The sequence below is a fragment of the Photinus pyralis genome, unplaced genomic scaffold, assembly GCF_008802855.1.
Source record: "Photinus pyralis isolate 1611_PpyrPB1 unplaced genomic scaffold, Ppyr1.3 Ppyr1.4_LG2, whole genome shotgun sequence".
Classification (NCBI taxonomy): Eukaryota; Metazoa; Arthropoda; class Insecta; order Coleoptera; family Lampyridae; genus Photinus; species Photinus pyralis.
The window spans coordinates 26,377,182-26,402,869 of record NW_022170403.1 but is presented as its reverse complement, the minus strand read 5'-3'; the positions used below and the strand labels follow the sequence as shown (position 1 = coordinate 26,402,869).

Genomic DNA, 25,688 nt, shown 5'->3' with positions numbered 1-25,688 from the left:
CATTTTTATACCCGAAATAATTCACAAAATAATTTTAAAAAATGACAAAATATAGATCAAAACTAATAAACTGGTTAAACAAATTTTACTTTGTGCTTATAGTAAAGATAAAAAGCTCATACACCTCTTATTATTTCACACCATGACTATTACTATCTGAGATATAATAGATAGATAGGATGGGGAAACACTGTCGTGGGAAGAAACTTTTTTAACTGATTTTACAGAACTATTTTATTACTTAAAAGTAGGTACCTATTTTGCTGGCATAGGATCTTCAAGTTTATTAGATGTACTACATACAATCCTCACAATAATATTGCTTACATTGTTTCATAGAAGCGCTGAAATCGATACTGTAGTATCTAGTACTAGTAGTATGCATCATCATGAAAATCCTTATCGTCCTGTATAGAAATAGACATTTTCCTACAATCTATTGACATTCTCGCATAGTGCGGGAATTGTTCACTTTGCGCACGCGATTTGATTAATTCTTAAACGATTGTAGGAAAACGTGTTCCTAACATACGCGCGAAGGTGATTCCGAAACGAAAGTAGCGCACTTGTTAGGAAAATAACTGTACCGTATGAGAGCGCCATTGAAACCGTTTATGCTAAACCTTTTTTTTTAAGGTTGAAGTCCATGGCTACTATCTACTTAAACTGAGAAGCAGTCCCATTTCGTTATAAATCTGTTTTGGATTCACATTTTTACATGCATCTGCAAGTTGAAATATATGTGTACAAATGTATGTAAAGAGCACTTATCACGTATTGTTTATTAAACTCAAACAAGAAACTCTCTGTATCTGACCTTTGGACTGTCCTGTTTTAATAAATATAGCTTATTGGGACAGTTTGTGACCATTCACTGCGTGTTCTGCCACAACAGAAAAAAACATTATCAGAAATAACATTGTACTCACTCAGATTCTGGAGTGGTTGGTGTTTGACTCTGTGTACTTGAGTGGCCAGAATATCGAGGATTTGCTCTATCAGCAGGTACCGATACACTTCTGTTAAATTCTGTATTTAACCTCACACTTTTCTTGCGTTCCCCTGTAAGACACATAAACTAATTTTACTTAGCATAACAGGTTGTTATACGAACCGAGAAAGGGGTCATCCAAAAGTTGCTGAGCAGTGGCTCGACTATCAGGATCAGGTTCAAAGCAACGAAGTATAAATGACCGAGCTCGATCTGACAACTCTTCTGGCACTCGAGGATGTACTTTATAATAACCAACCTTAAATATGGCAGCTTGGGGAGATCCTAGTTCGATGAATGGAGGTTTCCCTAAAATAAATAGCAAAATGAAAAATAATTGGTGAATTGGTGAATATGGAGAAATGAAGAGGATTGTTCAAACATGCAATACACCATGATACAATAGTATATTAAGATGAAAGTGTATAATCAAGTCTTTAAAGCACGCGCAACGAGTTTAAGGGCACGACGCGAAGCGGAGTGTTTTTAACGTTGCAAGTGCTTTAAACACCAATTATACACGTGTATCTTATAGTATTTTTTATTATACATGCCGTATAATTTAAAAATAGGAAATACAATGAAATCATATTGACTAAATCTAAACAAACGTTGGTAGGCGTAAAATCCAAATCCAGCAAAGCCTATTATAAAGACTCTGAAAAGTTGTTTCCATGCATGAATAGGAAGTTGCTTACGAATAAAGTCTTAAGTGCATCAATAATGCTTGCAGATATGAAGGAATTGTCAAAGGTATTTAAATCGTCTATCTTTTGGTGCATTCATTCAAAACTTCAAACAATGCTGCGATTAAAAAGTGGAACAGATTTGGAAGCATACCCTAAATTACGCGCGTTTGTGAAACCTTCAACCAAAGGATAGGTACAAGCCAAAGAAATGTTCCGCATTTACAGAAAGCGACCTAAGAGGATTTTTTATTTCACCCAGATGACAGTTTCAAAAGTCTACTTGAAGTATCATTACTTAGCAATTTTAAAACACGTGTGTTTTAAAGGCCTTTTTTCGCACGCATTAGTGTTTAAAACGGAGATTGTGATTCAGGTATAATAAAAAAAATTTTACATCTCCCTTGAGTCGGTAATGTCTAATCTTGCAATTCCAATATAATGCACAAGATGGTTTATTTATGCGAAGAATTGAGATCTCTGAAGCCAGCTTTAAATAGTCAAACTTGTATGTACGTGTAATTTTACGTGTAGAAAAACGTATAAAATTACACTTAGAATTTTGACCATGTAAAGATGACTTCATATTAAGCCATGTGTAAAAAATAAAAATGAACAACATGAAGATCTCGAAAATTGTATATGTTTTAGCAAGCCGAAAAAAGTTTCATAATTAAGGGTTATTTTATTTATACATATTTCCAAAAGTAAAACAAAAACACTAGTAAACTACAATAATATATTAAAATATCGAACTCGTTTCAAAACAAGGCTAACTTCATACAATATAAAGTATGAAGTTGGGATAAAAGACGTCACACTGTGATTTACACCATACGCGTCGAACCATGTTTCAATAATTATTTTAAGAGATTTGGAGGGCGCAGAAAATTTCTAGGTGATTGCAGATGAATTTTTATGTGTTTTAATGGTCATGGTAGCTATAGATATTTGTTAGAACGTATTTGTTAATTGGTCGCAAAGGTTACACAATGAATAGAAATGTGCATGGAAACACAACAAAAATTATTAAGGGAAGGCCTCTAGTGGGTGAGTGGGTAGAATATTGTGGCTTTATTAACGCGCATATTCAAAATTTATTGTCGAGGCATGTTGAAGGACTCTTTTAAGACTACAACCTAAAAATATTTTCAACAAAATCCCTTTATATTATTGTATATTTCGATTCCTTGGTCAATTTTAGTGTGACTTTATGTTATTACACATATCTAAAATAAGTTATTTGGTACGTTCAACCGACACAACTGTTGAGTATGTTGAGACGTTGACTTACCTGAACGATGAATAGTAAATTCTGGTGGAAGTCAATAGTTGGTAATAATTGGCACCACAAATTTGCGGTGTCAACAGAACCGTTCAGGCATATGTTGACGTTTGCTACTGGAACGTCGTTTACAGTGATAGTCAACAGTTGCGTCGGATGAAAATACCCATTTACTTATAGCCCAAGAGCCCACGACGGCCAGACCTTCGTCATTTTATAAAAGCTAAAAGTTTTTCTGTTAGTGCCTCTAACACAGGAAAGAACGATCAGCGAGTATAGAATTTGAGTTGTGGTTACTTACGCAGGTAACAGGTAGTAAAGGTGTATAAAATGGTACATCAAATTTGTTAAAGTATAAAGGTCAAATTTTCTATATTTTCTTCGTATTAACATTAGAAATTACGTCATCCATTGCCGGACACTTAGTATAGTTGCAACCCCCTGCCAGACACCCCTAAACATTAAAAAATTATGATTGTACTTTCGTTATAGTATAAAAGCTGAACTTTAAATGTTACTTGGGGACCTATAGAAAGATGTTACCTCCATAGCCGGACAGTTTTAATGGTTTCTACATCTTGCCAGACACGTTGAAAGTCTGCTATAGGTGCGAGCGCGAGGCGACAACTGTTCAGGTGAATGCGATTGAGACAGTGTGTTTAGCCTATTGTAATTGTTCAATTCCAATAAAAAAAGTTTTATTATATTCATAGCTATTTTATACAAAGTAAGAAATATAGTACAAAATAAAAAAAAATTCTCAATCATTTCTTTCTTCAATTACGTCGATGTCAATATGTTCATTCTCATCGTTACTCCAGTCCATAGCTTGATCGTCGTCAATACCGTCTTCTTCATCAGTTTCTGAAAAAAAATTTACCAAATTTAGAAAGTCATGATCAACTACAAAATTATGTACCTATAATCATTTGACATAATAATTGCAAACCTGATTGAATTTGGAGTGAATCACTGACATAAATTGGTAGTTGATCTCCTTCAAACCATTTAAATTGGTATTTGTCATTTTTCAGTACCCAACCATTATTGTCTGGTTGATATATGGTTGGATTTTTCATATGAGCATTGTTCCAAATGGTACATATGTAAAGCTCGCAGAAATTGCTGCAATAACTCGCTTTTGCAAGGTGGTAAATTGCTAGCGTCAAAATTTCTCAACTTCTTTCGGTCAAAAGCTTCGTTTACATCAAACACTGTATACGAGTCGATGAACATTTGAAGTCGAGCGGCATCAACATCAATTATATTACCAATATTGTACCTATACATGGCATATAAATCTCTGAATAATGTTATAAACGTTTTGTTGTTTGACTCTATTTTCAATTAATTCACTGTCACCGAAGTTCATGAAAGCTTCCTGGTACTCTAGACATTTTTTTAATATTTTATACGGTTTTAATTTTCCTTTCCTGAAGAATGCAGGATTGTAATCGCATCCTGTGATGGCGTGAAATCCAGGTAAGCTCTGACAAATTGATTGTCCCAATTGTGCGTGTATTTTCGTCAGGTTCACATATTTTAATTTATTTCCAGTACCTGTAAGAATCCAAACAACCGAATCATTTTTAAGGCGGTGCATATGACCAAGCATTATAGCAACAATATCAGTATCAACACTTCTGATTACTATTTCTGCTCGATAGTCAACGCTGCATGCATGAAATACCACTTTAGTATCGGCTTCCTCGTGTGCTGGGCATGACAGCGCTTCATCAACACATGAGAAAACTGTTGGAATCGTTAACAATGAAAGAATGACATTGTTTGAAATTGATGTGGATAATTTTGTTGCCAATAAATGGTACCACATCATCAGTAGCCCAATGTAAAATAAAAAAATTAACCAGAGCTTCTTTGAAATTTAGATTTTTCAACTCTTTCGTGAAGTCACTTGATCGAACTTGGTCAGGTCCAGTTATGGTGTACTCTAATTGCGTAGATTCAAACCGTTGGGAATGCTCGTAATCTTTGATGGATGGTGTAAAGTACTGATCAAAGATCACGTCAATTCTCGATGCTTGTAATTGAGTAACCATTTGCAAAAATTTACCATGTGAATGACAGATGATGCGCGGTAAAAGATCGCAGTAGGCTAAACGCGCTGTCTCACTCGCATTCACGTGAACAGTTGTCGCCTCGCGCTCGCACCTATAGCAGACTTTCAACGTGTCTGGCAAGATGTAGAAACCATTAAAACTGTCCGGCTATGGAGGTAACATCTTTCTATAGGTCCCCAAGTAACATATATAAAGTTCAGCTTTTATACTATAACGAAAGTACAATCATAATTTTTTAATGTTTAGGGGTGTCTGGCAGGGGGTTGCAACTATACTAAGTGTCCGGCAATGGATGACGTAATTTCTAATGTTAATACGAAGAAAATATAGAAAATTTGACCTTTATACTTTAACAAATTTGATGTACCATTTTATACACCTTTACTACCTGTTACCTGCGTAAGTAACCACAACTCAAATTCTATACTCGCTGATCGTTCTTACCTGTGTTAGAGGCACTAACAGAAAAACTTTTAGCTTTTATAAAATGACGAAGGTCTGGCCGTCGTGGGCTCTTGGGCTATAACTACTTATTACATCGAGCCGCATTAAACTCACAGATTGATATCATATTATTACTTCACACGTGTTTGGGCAAATGGTAGACAAGTCAATACTAGGATTATTAGAAATTCGCCGTTTTTCTGATCACTAACTACTAAACGTCAATACCATAAAATGAGTAGTGTGGAAAACGCAGGCAGCACAATTACGTTGTTATGATTTTTGAGATTGTTTCGATTTAGTAAACTGATGACTCGTTTTTTTCACAAAAAACAGTAACGGCTAGTGACAGTGGTAAAGAAGATACGAATAATCGCATAGGTACCATTTTCCGTAGGGAAACTTTCACATAAAAACCAGAAACTAGTGTATAAGGAAAGTCAATAGTGCATCACCGCCCAATGAAGGATCTGAATTAAAACACAACTTTCGTGAAATTACACAGATTGACAGATACTTTTTATTTTACGACACGAGGTAATACGGAAACGGAACGGAAATCCCACTTAGTTTTCGAAAAACTTAGACCGCCAATAAAACTGTCTAGCAACGATACTGACCAATGCACGATCCCTGGATACCGCGCACGTACCCACTTAATTTTACAAGATAATCTTATTTAATTCTAACAATTTCTGCAAAAGAATACAATTTTTTATTATACCTGAATCACAATCTCCGTTTTAAACACTCAAATGCGTGCGAAAAAGGGCCTTTAAAACACACGTGCTTTAAAGTTGCTAAGTTGCTAAGTAACGATACTTCAAGTATGACTTTTGAAACTGTCATCTGGATGAAATAAAAAAATCCTCTTAGGTCGCTTTCTGTAAATGCAGAACATTTCTTTGGCTTTTGTACCTATCCTTTGGTTGAAGCTTTCACAAACGCGCGTAATTTAGGGTATGCTTCCAAATTTGTTCCATCGCAGCATTGCTTTAAAGTTTTGAATGAATGCACCAAAATATAGAAGATTTAAATACCTTTGACATTTCCTTCATATATGCCAGCATTATGGATGCATTTAAGACTGTATATTCGTAAGTAACTTCCTATTCGTCCATGGAAACAACTTTTCATATTCTTTATAATAGGCTTTACTGGAGTTGGATTTTACACCTACCAACGTTTGTTTAGATTTTACAAGCGATTTAATGAACGGTGTATTATCTTTTTCACTTATAATTGCACAAGAGGTTTGTATTTTACCGAGTAAATTTGGGTTGTTTAGGTAATGAAAATCTGTTGCCTAGCAATTAGACGAAAAAAACTGTCAACTAATAAAAATGCGACACCGCAGGTGGAGCATTTTTAGGTTGACAGTTTTTCGAGTTCAATTGCTAAAAGGAAACAGATTTGAATTGCCACAACCCAAATTTACTCGGTTTAAATACAAACCTCGAGTGTAATTCGGCAGGACAATTTAACGAACAAAGAAATTCACCAAACTAATCAATTATTGACAGACGTCAAACTAGTCATATGGGAAAGGATAATGCGATTATTGGTTCGAAAATGAATAAGTGAAAAAACCACTAGTGCATTTGTCGCTGGAAAAGTTGCAGGTAACTTTTGCCGCTGTCAAAGTGACAATTGCACTGCGGCTTATGCGATTTTTTATACATGAGTTGAATTGTCAACGGAAATCGTTTTATTCACAAAGACGATAATTTTTATAAGCAAACGTCAAGTGACATTTCCATGGCAATCGTGAAATTACGAACACCCAGCCCACTTAATTAGACATGTATTCGAGTATAACGTCAATATGATTTCATTGTATTTTCTATTTTTAAATTATACTGCAGGTATAATAAAAAATACTATAAGATACACGTGTATAATTGGTCTTTAAAGCACTTGCACCGTTAAAGGCACTCCGCTTTGCGTCGTACTATCCTTGTTTCTAACCGCATTGATATATGATTAAATTGAAGTATTAAAACAAAACATAATCTCCTTGTGCTGTCATTGTCACGTTTGGCAAGCATGTACTGTATGTCCATAAGCACCATACTGCATGTGGAGGTGCGAACGTGCTATAGTAACACTGCAGAGCCACAGCCTTCTAAGTTTTATGATAACTGAAATATTCAGTTTTCAGAGGACATCTACTTCCTAAAAAAACTTGCTGTGGCTAGCAGATACCACCTGCACACCTAAGCATGCGCGATTCTGCTCTTTTATGTCTAGGAATATGTGTACCAAATTTGGTTCCAATTGGTTCAGCTGTTTAGCCGGAAATGAGAGTACAGACAGACCAATTGTGCCTTTATCTTCAGCCTGTGAATTAAATAATTTGGTTGTTTTGCGATGCAAGTGATACAACAGTATTATTACTGTTTGAGAGCAATTAAGTAAATATTAAGTAAGTAATCATTATTGGAAATTATCAAACAATGAGTTAAGCAAACATAAAAATGTTATTTAAATTGTGGAAATAAAATTATTAACAAATATTTTTTTCATCAATCAAATAACATAACAACCAGTTTTATTAACTTATTAATGTTTGCACTGACAAATTTAAGCGGAGCTTAAAATCTATGGCAACCAATGTCTCAATAATCGTTGCCATGGATTTTAAGCTCCGCCTAAAAATTTGTCTGTGCATACGGCAACATAAATTCCTACATGATTGATGTTTATTGTTTGTTAAACAAAAATCCCTTTATTAATTGAAATATTTCTTTCAGTGCAATTGAATTGTTCGTTAGGTTATATTTATTTATTATCCCTCTCTTGTTCTGGGCCCTCAACAGGCTTGCGCTCAATTACAGAATGACCCACATAATGCTTTTTAGAGGTGCCTTATACAGTGTAAATGCATGTACCCCATGCATATAACAAGCACTTTTTAAACAATTTAATTTAATGTCTAATGCAAAAACAAAAAACCTAAAAATGAAGAAATATAATATTGGTTGTTATTTAAAATGGTTAAAATATAAAATTTTAGAACAAAAAAATTTAAACAGCTTAACAAATAAAATATAGGAAGATGTTTGATTAAGTTAATATAGTCCGTTAACCGAAACAAATGGGGCTGGTGGCGTTTAGGTACATGCAGTAAAATGCAATTATTTTTTAACAGTGCAATAGGTATACTGTTCATTGAATGTTGAAAAGTTTCTCCATTTTTCTTTGGTGTTTCGGTCTTTTCGAATAAACACGATTTTGGTTACTAGAGATTTGGTTAGTTAGTTAAATTTCGACTTGCTACTGTATATGTTTACTCCTTTCTTTCTTTTATTAAAAAAAATATGTATATGAATTTTACATTATAAGTTGTAAATGTAAGGAATTTACCTGTGGCCATTTCGACAACAGTGCATCCTAGAGACCAAATATCAGCAGGAGCTCCATACCCTCTTTGACCTTTGTCTATCACTTCTGGAGCCATGTACTGTAGAGTTCCGGCGAAAGTTTCTGTGCTCGTACAAAGTCCGGCTAATCTTTTCGAAGTACCAAAGTCTGATATTTTCACAACTCCACTGTAGGTGTTCACTAATACATTGTCACCTTTGATATCACGATGCACAATTTTCTGATCGTGCAAATACTTCAACCCTTCTAAAATCTGACGTGTGTAATACGCAATCGTATGCTCGTTTTCTTTAAGCGGGCCCCACTTAGAGCGTAAAAGTGCGCTAAGGGAACCTCCAGGTACTTGTTCCATAAATATTTTAAAATAATTATTTTCAGAAAGTGAACCCAAATATTGGACTATATTCCGATGGCGTAATTGAGAGTGAAGACGTATCTCTTCGTGTAACGGTTGCACAGCACCCAAATTTTTCTCAGGCACCTCCTTTACGGCGATACGAACTTGTGTGTTGAGATCACGAGCAGCGTAAACGACACCGTAGGTACCCTTGCCTAGAATTACCCGCTTGGACAGCTCGTCCATTTCATACTCAAAACGAATCTCGCGTGGAGGTTCCATCTCCACTAATCCTTCTTGGTCAACTGTTAGTTCCAAGATCAGACTGTGAATTCGTTCTCTGCGACAAATTTGAATTAGATTCATATTTACATGATGAAATTTTTACCTGCACGCCTCGGATGGCAAAAAAATTTGAAAATCGTCTGAATTTTGATTTACATATAAAAACAGGCAACGGTCATCACGTTTGTAAAGACTGACGCTACGTATCATTGCGGCAGTAAATTCGAAGTCGTGCATTTGTGTGCAGGTGCCACGTAAACTTTCCACACATAAATTAGTTACCTACGAAGACACATAAACATACTGCGGTAGAAATGAAAATTTAAAATACTTGTAAAGACTTTTGTTCGGTTTCCAGATTAACACAAACATACGTAGGCATTAGTTCCTTGCTTGGCTCAAGAACCAAAGCCGGAAATCTAATACTATCATCTGCAGGAGCACGAGTAGCTTCAAGAAAAAATTCCATCCAAAAATGAAAAATCTGCAAACATTTCGTGCGTAAGTACTTCCCACTCAATAAACATACAGACTTGTTCTTCAGGTGAGCGTTCGTCATCCTTCCTCCGACGAAATCTATCGATCAACTCGATATTCCCAATAGTCGACTTGAGATACCAATCCGGCGGTTTGAGCTTGAACATACATTCGGCGGCCTGAACTGCATTAGTGTAATGTTGCACCAAAACCGAAATTTCAAAAAACGTAGCGACATCCCAGTAATCTTGTAACGATTCCAAACTGCCCTTTTTGCCGATTAGATTATTTAAAACCATTCCGATGTGTTGTAATTCCTCGGACTTTCCTATTTCGGCCCCAAGAATAACTAGGAGAGTAGCCAGATTAATACCTGAAAATTGATCATAGGAAAAAACTATATTACTTACTTTTAGACTATACAAACCGGCATATTCGTTTGGTTGCACCTCAAAACCTTTCCTGTACCAATGAACTGCCTGGTTTAAGCTCTCTGTATCCGAATGATTTGATTCAATAAATTTGTCTTTATATATACGTCCACATAAGCAAAGCATATCTGGAAAATGATTTTCTTTCTGTAAATGAATGAATTGTAAATTACAGTGACCCATTTTTCGTTCTGAAAGTGAGAACACACATTTTAATTACCTACCTATTCCAACAAGAAATAGTAACGAATAGAATCTCACTAATCGAGATAAACGAATATTTCTACAAGGATCAAGCTTAACAATTAGATTTCATAGTTATGAACTTGCTCCAACATTGCTAAAATTACTATTCATTGGAAGGGACATGAATTTAGGTATAGCATTGAAAGCATAAATATGTTTACGTTTACGATCATTGTACAAGAGAAATTAAGTATTGCATGTTTCCTAGATGTTGGGTATGGTTCTGTTTTCCTTGGTAGCTTCACATATGCATATTATACCACTGTCCTGAAGACTGACTTGTTTGTGGAGCACTTCTTCAAGTAGTCCAGTCCTTATAGATCTGTCAAATCATCCGTTCAAAAAATGGTACAAATGGTTAGAATAAATAACCACCACATTAAAGGCAAAAATTGAGGTAATGATGATAGTACCTAACTCTTTTTACCATTCGCACGTCTGAAAGGGAGGTAAGTATTACATTGGGGTAAAAAATACCCCCCCCCCCCCACTTTTATGACGGAAATACACGTTTTGAAGCACCAGGAAAAATAATCAACGGATCAAAACGAGCTAGTAACGATAGATTCCCAACTGCATCAACAACAATAAAGCTGTATGGACACTACTAAACAACTTAACGCGCAGCGTACCACAAAGTCTTAAGTGCTTAAGAAATCAAGCATAACAACGACAGCATAACAGACCCAGCGCTGCTATGTAATATTTTCAGTGACTACTTCAATAACAGAACGAAATCTATTGAGGAGGGGTTCGATCGGTTACCACTTTGAGAGGTTCCATCCTGTATATACCGAGGTATACCGGGTGATCGAAAAGTAGTGCGGACAATTTGAATTTTCCGTAAAACTAAACATTTATAAAGTGGATGTCATTTATGTAAAAGCAGTGGTGGATCAATTTAATCACTAATACATAAATAAACTACCTTCTAAACATGTTTGCCAATTCCTTAAGTAAATAGTATATTAAGATACAAGTGTATAATCAAGTCTTTAAAGCACGCGCAACGAGTTTAAGGGCACGACGCAAAGCGGAGTGCTTTTAACGTTGTAAGTGCTTTAAAGACCAATTATACACGTGTATCTTATAGTATTTTTTATTATACCTGCAGTATAATTTAAAAATAGAAAATACAATGAAATCATATTGACGTTATACTCGAATACATGTCTAATTAAGTGGGCTGGGTGTTCGTAATTTCACGATTGCCATGGAAATGTCACTTGACGTTTGCTTATAAAAATCGCGGTCTTTGTGAATAAAACGATTTCCGTTGAAAAAGATAATACACCGTCCATTAAATCGCTTGTTGTAAAATCTAAACAAACGTTGGTAGGTGTAAAATCTCTATTCAGTAAAGCCTATTATCAAGCATATGAAAAGTTGTTTCCATGGATGAATAGGAAGTTACTTACGAATAAAGTCTTAAATGTATCGATAATGCTGGCATATATGAAGGAAATGTCAAAGGTATTTAAATCTTCTATCTTTTGGTGCATTCATTCAAAACTTCACTTATTACTGGGACTAAAAAGTGGAACAGATTTGGAAGCATGCCCTAAATTACGCGCGTTTGTAAAAGCTTCAACCAAAGGATAGGTACAAGCCAAAGAAATGTTCTGCATTTACAGAAAGCGACTTAGGAAGATTTTTTATTTCAGCCCAGATGACAGTTTCAAAAGTCATACTTGAAGTATCGTTACTTAGCAACTTTAAAGCACGTGTGTTTTAAAGGCCTTTTTTCGCACGCATTTGAGTGTTTAAAACGGAGATTGTGATTCAAGTATAATAAAATAGTTATTTATATAACAAGAGCGCGAAGTTCAATTTCGCGCATTGAGACTGAAGGTATTTTGACGAGGCGAAGCCGAGTTAAAATATCAGTCAAATGCGCGAAATAACTTCGCGCTAGCGTTATATACAATATTTTTTCTACAACTGAACCGATTGTTAATTAAATTTGCTGTTTAAGTTCAACTTTGTCACGTGCGCGAAATACTTTTTTTCACTGTTGACGATTTCGCGCACGTTGTCAAGGGCAACCTTACTTATTAATTAACCGTTTAAAAATCTAGTACTTCGCGCTTCGAAATTCGTCAGAAAATGACAGGTTTTTTTGACAGTTGTAGAAAAAAATATTAAAAACTTAAAGCGCCCATTTTAAACTGTCTGCAGTTCTTTTTGATCACCCGATATACAACTTACGACGATGCACACATTTTTTAGAGTTGGCAACCACGCAATTTTTAGGAGAGGAAAGCGATTTGCGCTATCTGGAGAGCACGAACGAGGGTTACGTTGAGCATCTTGTCTTGAATGGCGGTCGTGAACGCGTCGCTCCATAAATGTTTGTTGTTATTTTGTGTTATTTAATGCAGGTAGTAATTTTTGCATTTCTTTATACCGTAGTTGTATTTTGTATGCCACATTTTATAGTTTTTGTGTTTCAATCTTTGTTTTTCAAATTTACTTGGTTTAACCGCAATGCAGAAGACATGTTTAATACCATTATCTTTTTGTTTGTAATCGTTTACGTTTTTGGTGTAATGTTTGCTTAATTTATGTTTATGTGTTGATACTTGGTCTTGTCCGAGAAGTTACATTACATTCACATAAATTTTGATCATTTTATTTTAATATGTGGAAATTACCGATTCGTTTGATGTATGTACTGATTTGTTGTTTGTAACTAACAATTTTCTCGTGAATGAAGCAGTCACGGGGGTGGTAAAAACTGTAACCATTTGAAGCATGACACCTAATTCCGTGATTGTCTTCGACATTCAACTGTAGGCTCGAAACCCCAAAACAAGGACCGGGTTACCTATCTTGCCGGAGCGGGATTACGATAATTAAAGCGCGAGTCAAAAGTCTTCAGTTTAGAATCTATGTGCGATAAATGAGTTACGATTCGTAATTTCCACATATCCACAAGATATTTGAAAAATGCATGGCCAATCGAATGTATGATTATTTCCAGAAACACCAACTGCCGTGTCCGTCTCAGCATGGATTTGTTAAAGACCAAGCTGTATATCATGGGCATATACTTTGACATGTCAAAAGCATTTGATTGCATAAATCACCAATAGGGAAGTTCAACATTTGTTTTATTTTAACTAAAATTGAGAGATTTTGTTATTAAAAACGACCAAAAAAAATTTAAGCAAAAAATATTTCCGCTGTAAGCACGGTAAAATCAAGGGTGGCGCGGAGGAAGAAAACGTACCTGTACGCAAGACTAGACTGCGTGACGTCAGTAGCCAAAAACATTTGCCGCCGCGGCGTTGGCAAAGTATAACGGACGATCAAAAATGAGTTGCTGTCAAGTCGCCTATGGAAGTTAAATACGATTTCCCCAGAGACTTGTTATAACTAGACCGCGCGTAACGTAGATATAAACGCCTGTTGTCAAGATAGGATAGGCAACCAACTGTTCATCGCGGGGCAGACGTACGTTCTGCAGTTTGCTTTAGCCATATTTATTCTAAATTTTAGTAGCAAAAAAAGATAACATATAGCTGTTAACTGTTTTAATCGAATTTATTGGTATTTTATTTGAACTAAATTGGTATATAACTGCCTTACTCTAGTCCTAATTTGATTTATATGTGTATTTTGGTGGTGAACACGTATTGGAAAATATACTCTTAAAACTAAAGTTGTAAGTAGTAAGATATGATTATTTAGCGGATTTTGATGCAATATATTCCTATCCAAAAACCCAAATGGGCTGTAACGGTTATTTATTTTTCTTAGACTGCTGATAACCATTTTGTTTACAACGCGGTGTAGTGTGGATTGAATGAAAAACCTGAACACATTTTCAGCAATTTGGCAAATTTTTAATGCATCGCTTGATACGTGCAACAATCCTCCACGATTTTTTCTAGTTAAAAGCTTTGAATGACTCTCTGATGCGAATATCGCATCTCCACATATGGAACATTTAACAGACTTAGCTATTTTTCTTGTAACAAAACCTGAAATATACTTAGTACCAGTAAGTACTTAGTTACGTCTATACCTAATAGGCAAATAGGTACTGCCGTTGTCTTGCTGGTAAAGGATGTCGAATAATAGTTCTACGTTATTTTAAGTGAATGGGAAAGTCGAAAACGCTCGGTATTGCATTATTGTTTAACACCTTCGTAGGTACCTTTCTAAAATCGGCTTCATTCCCCGCAAATGCACTATGGTGGGAGTAAATTTTTCTCTTCGAATGGCTCTGATCCATTGGCCCTTTAAACTTTTATCCGTTGAAAATCAGCATATTATTTAAAAATTTATCGACAGAGTACATGTTGATAGGCACAAGTTAACCTAAGTTTATTGGTTTATTCTCAACAGAAATTTATCTGTTCACTAATTCGAGCTAATCACGAGAATGATTAATGAACGGAACATCTAAAATAACAGCTTATTTCATTATATTGCATATCACCTCAGCGATTTTTGCCCCGCGGTGCATTGTGTGTTGCATACTGTGTCGACAACACCTTAGATACGTTAAGCGCAGTCTAGTTATAGCAAGTCTCTGGATTTCCCATGTAAACAAAAATTTCAAAGGTGGCTCGACAGCAACTCATTTTTGATCGCATTGTATATGAAAATGTGACCGCCAGAAGAGTAATGGTAAACATTAAGTAGTAAGGTTTATCTATACACAGTGTCCATTTTTCGAATGCCACTATGGGGATCTCGCTTACCTTAAGATAGAAAGAAATTCTATCAAATCGAAAGCTTGTGGCCACGATGCAATTAGTATAGAATTAATTAAATTGTGTATCCCACGTTTGTTAAGTATTTTCACGCATGTGTTTAATTTCTGTATCTTAAATTCTACATTTCCTGACAGCTGGAAAAAGTCATATGTGATCCCAATTCCTAAAAAGAAGGAAGTTTTGAGTATTAGTGACATTAGACCAATAAGTATTTTGCCCGTGTTATCAAAAATTTTTGAGAAAATTATTGACTCACAAATTAGAAGACACCTTAGTATTAACAACATTTTACCAGAGGAGCAATCCGGTTTTAGGCCCGGCCATAGTTGTTGTACAGCACTACTGAAAGTTACCGATGATATATTTCGATCAATGGACAAAGGAATGGCTACAGTTCTGGTATTGCTTGACTATAGCAAGGCTTTCGATACATTAAACCATGACATCCTGATAGCATTAATACACTTCCTAGGTTTTGATAAATCCGCAGTCGAATTAATTTCAAATTATCTTATTAACCGCCAACAAGCTGTAGTAGTTGGGAACAAAATTTCCAAATTTCAAGCTGTTAGCAGAGGAGTCCCCCAAGGTTCAATCTTAGGTCCGTTATTCTATATTATGTACACATCTACATTTCCGGGCATGCTAAGACATGTCACATGTCATATGTATGCGGATGACATACAGTTATATTACTCTTTTTATCCGAGTGACTTGAAAACTGCGGTAGCGAAGGTAAATCTTGACCTGAATATAATTTCTAAAATTTCGAATGAACATCAATTAATACTAAATTCCGGTAAATCCGCTGTAACATGTTTTGGCATCGATGACGCTAGTGCAGAAGTACTCAACATCCAGGTAGGAAATCAGACAGTGGCTGTAACTAAAGTTGTAAAGAATTTGGGAGTAATTCTTGATCCTAAACTAAGATTTTCAGAACATGTAACTCGGTGCATTCGAAATAGTTATGCAGCACTTAAATTAATATACAACAGTCGACGCATCCTAAGTACCTCCACGAAAACTCTTTTGTGCCAAACATTAGTCTTACCAAGGTCAAACTTCTGTGATATTCTTTATAATGCTAGTTTGAAAGTTGTAGATAGTAATAAGCTTCAAACTTTACAAAACTCTTGTTTAAGGCTGATTTTTGGCATTAAACGAAGAGAACATATTTCTTATAAATTAAAGGAGATTGGTTGGTTATGTATGACAATACATAGACAACGCGAGTTTCGAACAATTTGTTTGTTTCACAAAGTATTAATTACAAAAACACCTGCTTATTTGTACAACAAAATTACGTTTCGTACAGATATCCACATTTTAAATTTACGTTATAGAGGGCTACTTTCAACACCTTGTCATAGAACGGTCGCTTTTGAGCGATCTTTCACCTATCAAATCTCAAAGCTCTATAACGCAATTCCTTCAGAACTCAAAAGTCTACCGATAAATACCTTTAAACGTAAACTGAAGAGCTATCTATACGCGGAATAGAATCCTTTTGGTTTTGGTCATAAAATACTTTCATGGTCGTACATTGTTTGGAGCACTAAATGCAATTCCACGCCTGCACGCATTTGTCAAGATTCTTCTTGTGTTTGGTTGCCTTCAATATTATTTAGTTTAAATAAATATATCTACTTTTGGGGTTTAGATGGAAGAGCAGGAGGGAGGTAATGCACCTTTCAACTGAATCTCGCCCCAGTTTTATGTAATCCATTATATTGTTTATTTCTTTGTAATTAAAGGCATTTATTATTATTATTATTATTATTAAAGTTGGTTAAATGGGGACAAAGTTGCGAATTTCCCTGCTGAATAACCATCTGAAAAGAAATTTAAAATATCATCAATAGTTCTGAAAATATCGCAAAAAAACGAAACTTTCTGATTTTCGTTTTTAATTTTTTCATGATAAACTAGTCGTACTAGACATTTCTAGTTAACACATTATTCGAACACTTTTCAATGGAGATTTCGAATGTGGCATCTCGTTTTAAATAACTTTTAAGATGACAGAGAAACAAGTGGCAACTTTAGTTTTTCTTATGGGCGCCATTTTTAATTTTGAGATTTTAAGATTACGTCTTTTTTTCTCTTTACGACGATATATCACACATGGTGGTTCAGTGTCACATTTTTCCTAAAATACAATTTTTTATTTTTTGGGAAGAGTGCTTTGGAAAAACAAAACGTTCTTTTATTGTGAACAAAAGTTTGACAGTTTGATGCATATGTCCGGTTGCAGCGCTGGCATCAAGGAACTATACTCTGTTTTTTAACTAGGAAGACGGATTTAAAAACCTGATTTACACTGAAAATGCTTAGACCATATAGTACATGGACTGCTAATTGTAACGAAAATATGGTCAAGGACATCGGCTGGGTATGTGAGTTTCAGGGTAAACGAGTCTGACCAAAGTTGTGCGATTAGACACGATTTGAGACTGTCAACCTATAAATTAACAAACGTCAATTAATTAATCGCCTAGATATGCCAAAAAAGCAAACCTATCCGTATTTGTGGACGTATAGAAGATAATCAAGATTATTTAAAGCTTCCCGTACTACGCGGTTCCCATAAAAGCTACTCTTTACGCGATCCGAGTGGTGTTCATACGACTTTAGTTTACCCTGAGATTCACATACCCACGACTGCAGTGTCCTCTATCCGTGACCAACCATTTTGTATTGAAAGCCTAGGGATAATAGCAGTCCATGTACTATATGGTCTAAGTGAAAATGTCACTAGAATCTATTAACAAAAATAATAGACTCATTTTATACAGACATGTATTGTGGGTTGCGTGATGTGTTTTTCTTTCACATTTGGATAGATTTCATTATTTATGCTTTTGGGTTATTATTTGGTACGAACTTCTTTATATTATGCATACATCATACTTTTAAAAGCAAATTATAAAAAATAGGTAATAAATTGATAAGGTAATCATCCTGCATACATTTTTGGCCTTTGAAACATTATTTTGAATTGTAGTTTTAAATGTTTTATCAGTTGTAATACTACACAATCCACATTACAATTTACAACAAATGTTAAGTTATTGAACAAATTCAGAACAATGGAATTACATACTCATATTATTAAACAGCATTATACATAAAGCAGTGAACTACTGCTTTATGTATAAGCGATTTAGTCACTGTTTTCCGAAAGTTCACTAAAACTGTCGCACTGTCCTTCGATCCGAGTGAAATAATTAATGGTTCTATAAGTGTATCCATTAGGCCATCCAATCTACACATCTTATTTTCTTCCTTAATAATGTGTTGCACACAATTCCGCCAATCGTCAGAGCTCACATTTGCAACAGCCTTATGACCACCGGGACGTTTCGAAGGGGTAACAATGCCAGTACTTCGATATTCTTTAATTATCCAGGATACTGTAGATCGTGCAACTCCTAAAATGTGTCATACTTTAACAACCAAATATATACCTACATCATTATTTACGTTACTTGTGGTAGATGCAATCTTCAACACAAGCGTAGCAAAATTCATATCCGGAATATCAGACAACATTTGTTTATAATAAACTGCTTTTCGAAGACTGATAAAATGACCCAAATTTAAGCGACTACGTTTTTTCAAAGGAGACAAGCTTGCTTTACTGGTACTTGGAGTTGAATCCATCACTAATACCAGTACACTTAGGACGCGAAATATCAACTTTAGTTCTTAAAAGAACTGTTTTTTTTTGTTAAAATTTATGCAAATGGACTCAGAACACAGAAAAACTCAAAAATAAGTACAACAGTTACGGACGAGAATCGCGATTAAATTTGACAGTTAAATCATGTCAATAGCAACTTTACCTGGGTGTAAAACGGGCACAGCGGGAGCCAATAGAAACTAAGATTTTTTGCGGGAACTTTTAAATCCGTCTTCCTAGTTAAAAAACAGAGTATAGATGTGTTGAGAAAATTCGATTTTCATATCAACAGAATTGAACGTTCGTTTTGCAAGAAAATTATAATTCAAATTAGAACAAAATACATAAGAATAAATAATATTTTAGCAATAAAACTAGCACAAACGTAAATGACACTGCTTGAAATAAGTCAACATTTTGTTCACAACAAAAGAACGTTTTGTTTTTGCATAGCATTCTTCGCATAAAAGGAAAATGGTATTTTTAGAAAAAATGTGATACTGAACCACCATGTGTGATATATCGTCGTAAAGAGAAAAAAAGACGTAATCTTAAAATCTCAAAATTAAAAATGGCGCCCATAAGAAAAACTAAAGTTGCCACTTGTTTCTCTGTCATCTTAAAAGTTATTTAAAACGAGATGTCACATTCGAAATCTCCATTGAACAGTGTTCGAATAATGTGTTAATTAGAAATGTCTAGTACAATTAGTTTACCATGAAAAAGTTAAAAATGAAAATCAGAAATTTTCGATTTTTTGCCATATTTTCAAAACTATTGAAGATATTATAAATTTGTTTTTAGATTATTATTCAGCACGAAAATTCGCAAATTTGCCCTAATTTAACCAAGTTTCTATCTCTTAAGATAACCGAGATTCCCATAGTGGCACTCGAAAAATGGACACCGTGTATATAACCAAGCGTAATAAGTAAAAATTAAATACTTCAAGACCACAAGCTTTATGTACCTATGTTTGAAAATTCTATATTGATTGAAGGTCAGGTACGAAGATGATACCTCAAAGTAAGAAATAAATGTGTGCTACTTTTAGGTTAGGTACATATTTCTTACTCTCATGTCTAATACAATCCTTACCTTTTTCAACGCCCTAACGCAAACTTGCAACGCCTTCTCTCTATCGCCATCTTCTTTCCGCCTATTTAACGCAAAGGCGTACCAATACCAAATGTAAGAATTTAAATAATTGCGTGATGCAGGCAGAGTTCTAAGATCATCCACAAGTTGAACCATAGCATCATAATCTTGGATATCGCGGAAGCAAAACAACATATTCAATACCACTTCTCCAGATAACACATGAGGATCGTCCAACCGTTTTCGTATATTCTGCAAAGCATCTCGCAACTCTGGTCCGGTAGCTTGTTCTCTTAGCTTCTTCAAATCGGTGAGAAATTTTTCTTTCATGTGAGCTCTGTAATATCATGTAAGTAGATACATTAAATGATAGATATTATAGATAACTAACTTGCTTTGGATTTCGACATCTTGTAGTAATTTGCGCAGTCGATGATGGAGAGATTCTCCAATTTCATCAATTCTTACTCCTGCCGAGGTTGTCAGACATGAAATACTAGTCTCAGATAATGTATACGAAATGAAAGAGTAATTTCCACATGATAACTGCAACAAATTATCAATGTAACGTTTTGTGAAAATAATTTCTACTTTTTTATTTCGTTATGAAATCTCCAAAAGGTATTTGTACCAACCTAGTTAATTTCTAAATTTTACTAGGATCGTCTAAGATTTTTAGTATGTTTATAGTTTTAGTTTTCAAGTGTAAACACAGACCTTTACGCGAGCCTTTACGTTAGATCTTGATAAACTAGGTTTCAAATTAATCAATAGCAATTGACAATAACCAACGACCAGCGGTAAAAGTAAGAAAATTATATCAAAAGAAGAAATAAAAACAATAAATTCAAATAGTTTTTTTTAAGAAGTGTAATTTTTATTATTATTGTTTTTTTTACCTAAAAACAAGTGGTTTTTTGCCTGAATCAATAACAAGAGCAAATTTTGTATGGCAGAACAGATACAAACACTTCTGAAGAATCAACACTGCAGACTAATAATAGGATCACACATGCACGTGGTAAACAAACGCACTGCGCTTGCGTGTCGATCCTTGAAATTTGAATTTCTCACTTTTACCAAGCTCCTCTGGCGATTGTATACAATTACCGGTAAAAGTAGGAAATAGAGGGTTTTTCAAGATTATTTTCTACTTTTACCAAAGACTCCGGTAAATGTATACAAATACCGGTAATTGTATACAATTACCACATTATGTACCCTTACCGTAACATATGCATTAACTGGCTGTATCTTAGTTATCTTTGAGAATCGAGCACATGCTTTTAGGAACTTTTCTGCTTAAAATTAACAAATCTATAAGATATTAACGTATGTACCATTCCTCATGGAACACCCTGTATATCTAACGACCATCAATTGTACACTTAATTATCGTTCTGAAACTTTCTATCCAACAATGATGCAAGTTCTAATTTTTGGACAATTTAGTAAATCGCAAAGAACATTCCGCGGCTGAAATAGGAGATGAAAAAGTGTATCGCGGCGAAGTAGCCGATGGCGAGATGGTGTACGGCGAAGTAGCCACGGTGAAATGGCGACGGCGAAACGCCTCATACCGCCCTGAAAAGGCGTGCATGCAGAGAATGGATTCACTGTAAGGAGTTCTTGTAGTTGTGTGATAGAGAATAACTTCGTTTCGATGTTTCCTCTTCCAGGCTTTATAAAAAAATTGTTTTGCTTGGGGGAGTAAGTGCAATCAGCAGAACGAAGAGATCTTGTTGTAGTTATGCAATTTGTACTGCATGTAATGTAAGTTGCAATGTAAACTAGTAGTTTTGTTTATGAGAAAAAATTTATTATGTCTGTCAAACGTGCTGTAATTTTCATTTAAAATTATTCATATATTACCAATCACAAACGGTGCTCCCCAAACAATCTTCTACATCCTCACCAATCACTACTAGAGATGATTCAGAAATAGCCTTATCAATTCCACGCCCTCTATCCGCAACTCCTGCAGCCGTTCTAGGGCGTACCGTTTTCGAATTGCCGAGCTGCGTAGCTCAGATGAGTATGGTAGTAGCTCTAACTTTGGCTACAAGGGTCCTGGGTTCGTATCCCACATAAGGCATGGCTGTTTGCAATTGTACAGTGGGTGAGTGGGGAGAATAGCTAATTAGCTAACACTCCACCCACTATAAAAAAAAGGGAATAAAAAAAATTGTAAGTAAAAAACCAAGGTAAAAACTATAAAATGTGACCATCAAAGCTCCTCCCTCAACCCTCTAGCACAACCGGTAGTCGAGAGGACTTTATTACATGTTGATAGGGGACCTTCTGCTACACATTTCCGAAGGAATTAATAATACATAATATTTACCATTTTTTGGTCTATTCTTAAGCTTAAACTGAACTATTATACCTTTAGTGTGTGTGTTTGTGTTTAATTCAGAAATTACAATTAAGCAAGCACCAAATATCCAATTTTTGTGTGGCATTGGTCAATTTTAGTTTCCTCATATCCGATCTAAATTGCTTAGTGGTGTCATGTGGTCCATTTAAGAGTTTTCCTTCTACACAAATTAAATGGACAACATTCTTTAGATTACAGAATGAAAATCTTGTAGATTTACGGCTTACGCTACTGCATTATCTGAAGTAAACAATTCTTGGAAGCAGTTGGCTGGAACCTCGCTCACAATACGGCAGCTTTGAGACAATGGGCCGTATGAATAAAAGTAAGCAAATGCTTATACTTGCAAAATTCAAAGTAAATACTCGTAAGTGCTCCTTCGCACTGGGCAGGACACAGTGCAGCGCTGCTAAACCATGCTAAACAGACCAGTATGAAGGGGCAGTTACGAGTATTTACTTGAAGTATAAGCATTTGCTTACTTTTATTCATACGGGCCATTGATTAGAAACCAATTATTTCAACACATGGATGGGTAGAAATTGGTGCATTCTGTGGTCAGCAAGAAGACATTACTCCGTTACGACTTATTTTATATAGAGCTACGCTTACAGAACACCTATCCGCAATAGAGAAAAGCTTGTTTAACAGATTCAAAATGTATTTCGGCTAGTAACTAAAGAGATGTTGCCTCAATATCTTTTAAAAATGTAGGAGATGGATTATTTGACATGGCATTTCTTATATGTTTAGGAAGCATTTCTGGATGGTGTTGACCTCTGTGTTGATTCAACATTTTTCTGCACCCTGTATATAGAGAGGGCAGCTTTTAGACCAATCCATTCAACAATAATTGATTATGCCAGCCTAAGGCTGCAAACCAGAGGTGCTGGACGTGTCTGTTTGCATAGATATTATGCCTCATAGCAGACTACTTAACCACAAACTACTTTTTTTATGTGATTAGCTAAACATCAATTTCTTTACATTATAATCCAATACTTACAGTCTTTTAATCTTATCTTAGGAATTTAGATAAATAATAGACATAATAGGTTTACAACAATGATAAGAAAATAACAAGAAACCCGAGTACAATTGATATTAATAACATCTTTAATGGTTTGGTTAGTATTATATGTGTGAAAATTACCTTAAGCCTGACGGTTGCTTCCGAATCGGTATCGTTAAATAATAATATATTCTGTTTCATATTAAAACTTTCTCGAACTCCTAGGTGATAAAATAACGTGCTTTGTTGAACAGGAATCGATAAATCCACAATGGCAACATCTGCGTTATAGAAGCTGCTAACAACATTTGATTCACCGAAATCAAGCTTCTCAAACTAAAAATGACAACGATTACCAAATAATCATCGGATAAAAACACATTTACATACTTGTATATGGTTAATATTTGCACCTACATGCAGGCAAGCTTGGCGAACATCTTCGAGCGCTTTCTTCCTATGGGATAAATTAGTCGTCTGACAAATATCAAGAACACATACGACGTCCATGTGTGTTCGTATACTAATACTACTACTTGAGCTTCCACCTTGAACGGTTCCTGATAAATCTGAATGGGATCCTACACTGTCAGTCATGCTGCGACATTCTAAAATTGATACTAGATTAATTTAGTAACATGATAAAGAAATTTTTACCTGGGTCTGGTTCTAAGAGAACAGTTAATGGAGCAGGCATATCTTCCAATGTACTATTAATTGAAGTACAATAACATTTGTACTTACTATTAAAGCAAACCTCAAGATTGCACTATTTATAAATTACATTTACATAATACCTAATATTTGTCACCTACACGCTTTAATTACAGGTTAACCGTAGTAGGGTATTTTCAAATAGCACGTTTATTTTATCATTTTCTAGTATTTTGTAAACAAGAAATTAAAGAAAATAAAAAATAAATGTTTTTAAAACTTCAATTTGACAGCGTCTTCTTTATGACATCTAATATGTGCGCACATTCCACGCCCTCTTTGTGAAACGTCAAAAGTTCTGGGAAATTTGAAACTATAAATCTGATGATCATAAAAGTAATCCCGTAATAACCGAATAACATTTTCATTTTTGTTTTGTAATGGCAATAAAGCAATCATTTTACCCAACAAGAATTCCGAAACCGTGTTAGTTAAAAACTAGGGACCTATTGTGGAACAATATTATAAATGCATGCCAATTCGGGAGGTTGTGGGTTTTGTCGGAGGGTTTTGTGTTTTCCTCAGACGTACGTAGCTTCGCAATGTTAGAATTATGTTCAAATCTACGAGGCGAATGCTGGAGCATTACTTTTCCCTCTCAGCACCCACTCCATTCCTTCCGTTCCCATCCTTAACTTTGCCCGCCATCCTTTACATTCCCGTTCACTGGCTGAAGAGGGTCAGGAAACCCTGATCAGCCGCCTCCGGTGTCCCTCAGGGTGTCGGGGAAATGAAACACGTTTTTTACCTTTTTGATGCATGCACTATAATAGCATTGAATTTATAACTATCTATAAATTCAATGATAATAGGTATGTATATCGTTTTGCTTATTAATTTTGTCGCCCACGTTCGCGCTGGCAGTTCGTAGTTCACCGAAGATATTGACCAATGGAAAAAGAGTACTCATTTGGCGCGAATTAGTGTCAAACTCAAACTGTCTAAGTTACTCGTTTTGACGTGTGGTGTGAACTGTGAAGTGTATCAATATCCTTTATAAGTCTTTTATATAAGCTCATTCAACATAAATCTTTCACAAAAATAATTCTTGTCCCTTTCGTGAACAAACTGTAAACTAAAAATACTTAAAGTAAGCTCTGCAACGACGGACGCGAACTGCGAACGCCGACGCGAACGTAAAGTTTGTAAATCGTCCAAAGCCGATTATAAACTTTGTTGCCCGCGTTCGCGCTGGCAGTTCGTAGTTCACCAAAGATATTGATCAATGGAAAAAGAGACTTTGACAGTTTCACTTTGACACTAATTTGCGCGCCAAATGGGTACTCTTTTTCCATTGGTCAATATCTTCGGTTAACTAGTTTTAGCTAGTTTTATCCTTCATATATGGTACTCTAATGAAAGGTCTCAACGAAAGGAATTAATTGCTACCAACCATAGCCCTCCTCCTCAATCTCTTATCGTTATCGG

General features: G+C 35.2%; 1 protein-coding gene across 1 annotated transcript in view; it reads right to left on the bottom strand.

The window, feature by feature from the left end:
- The window catches only part of LOC116163906 (mitogen-activated protein kinase kinase kinase 15-like), a 30,852-nt gene extending 5,535 nt beyond the window's left edge, over nt 1-25,317 (bottom strand). Inside the window, exons 1-13 of the mRNA XM_031478037.1 lie at nt 24,204-25,317; nt 23,937-24,154; nt 23,688-23,882; nt 20,549-20,703; nt 20,158-20,494; nt 10,398-10,548; nt 10,027-10,343; nt 9,825-9,977; nt 9,597-9,775; nt 8,854-9,548; nt 1,115-1,300; nt 930-1,062; nt 328-344 (exon numbers count right to left, since the gene is read on the bottom strand). Of these exons, the coding sequence (XP_031333897.1) occupies nt 328-344; nt 930-1,062; nt 1,115-1,300; nt 8,854-9,548; nt 9,597-9,775; nt 9,825-9,977; nt 10,027-10,343; nt 10,398-10,548; nt 20,158-20,494; nt 20,549-20,703; nt 23,688-23,882; nt 23,937-24,154; nt 24,204-24,243 (2,776 nt within the window). The 5' untranslated portion in view covers nt 24,244-25,317. The remainder of the gene's footprint in view (nt 1-327; nt 345-929; nt 1,063-1,114; nt 1,301-8,853; nt 9,549-9,596; nt 9,776-9,824; nt 9,978-10,026; nt 10,344-10,397; nt 10,549-20,157; nt 20,495-20,548; nt 20,704-23,687; nt 23,883-23,936; nt 24,155-24,203) is intronic.
- Between the last annotated feature and the right edge of the window lie 371 nt (nt 25,318-25,688).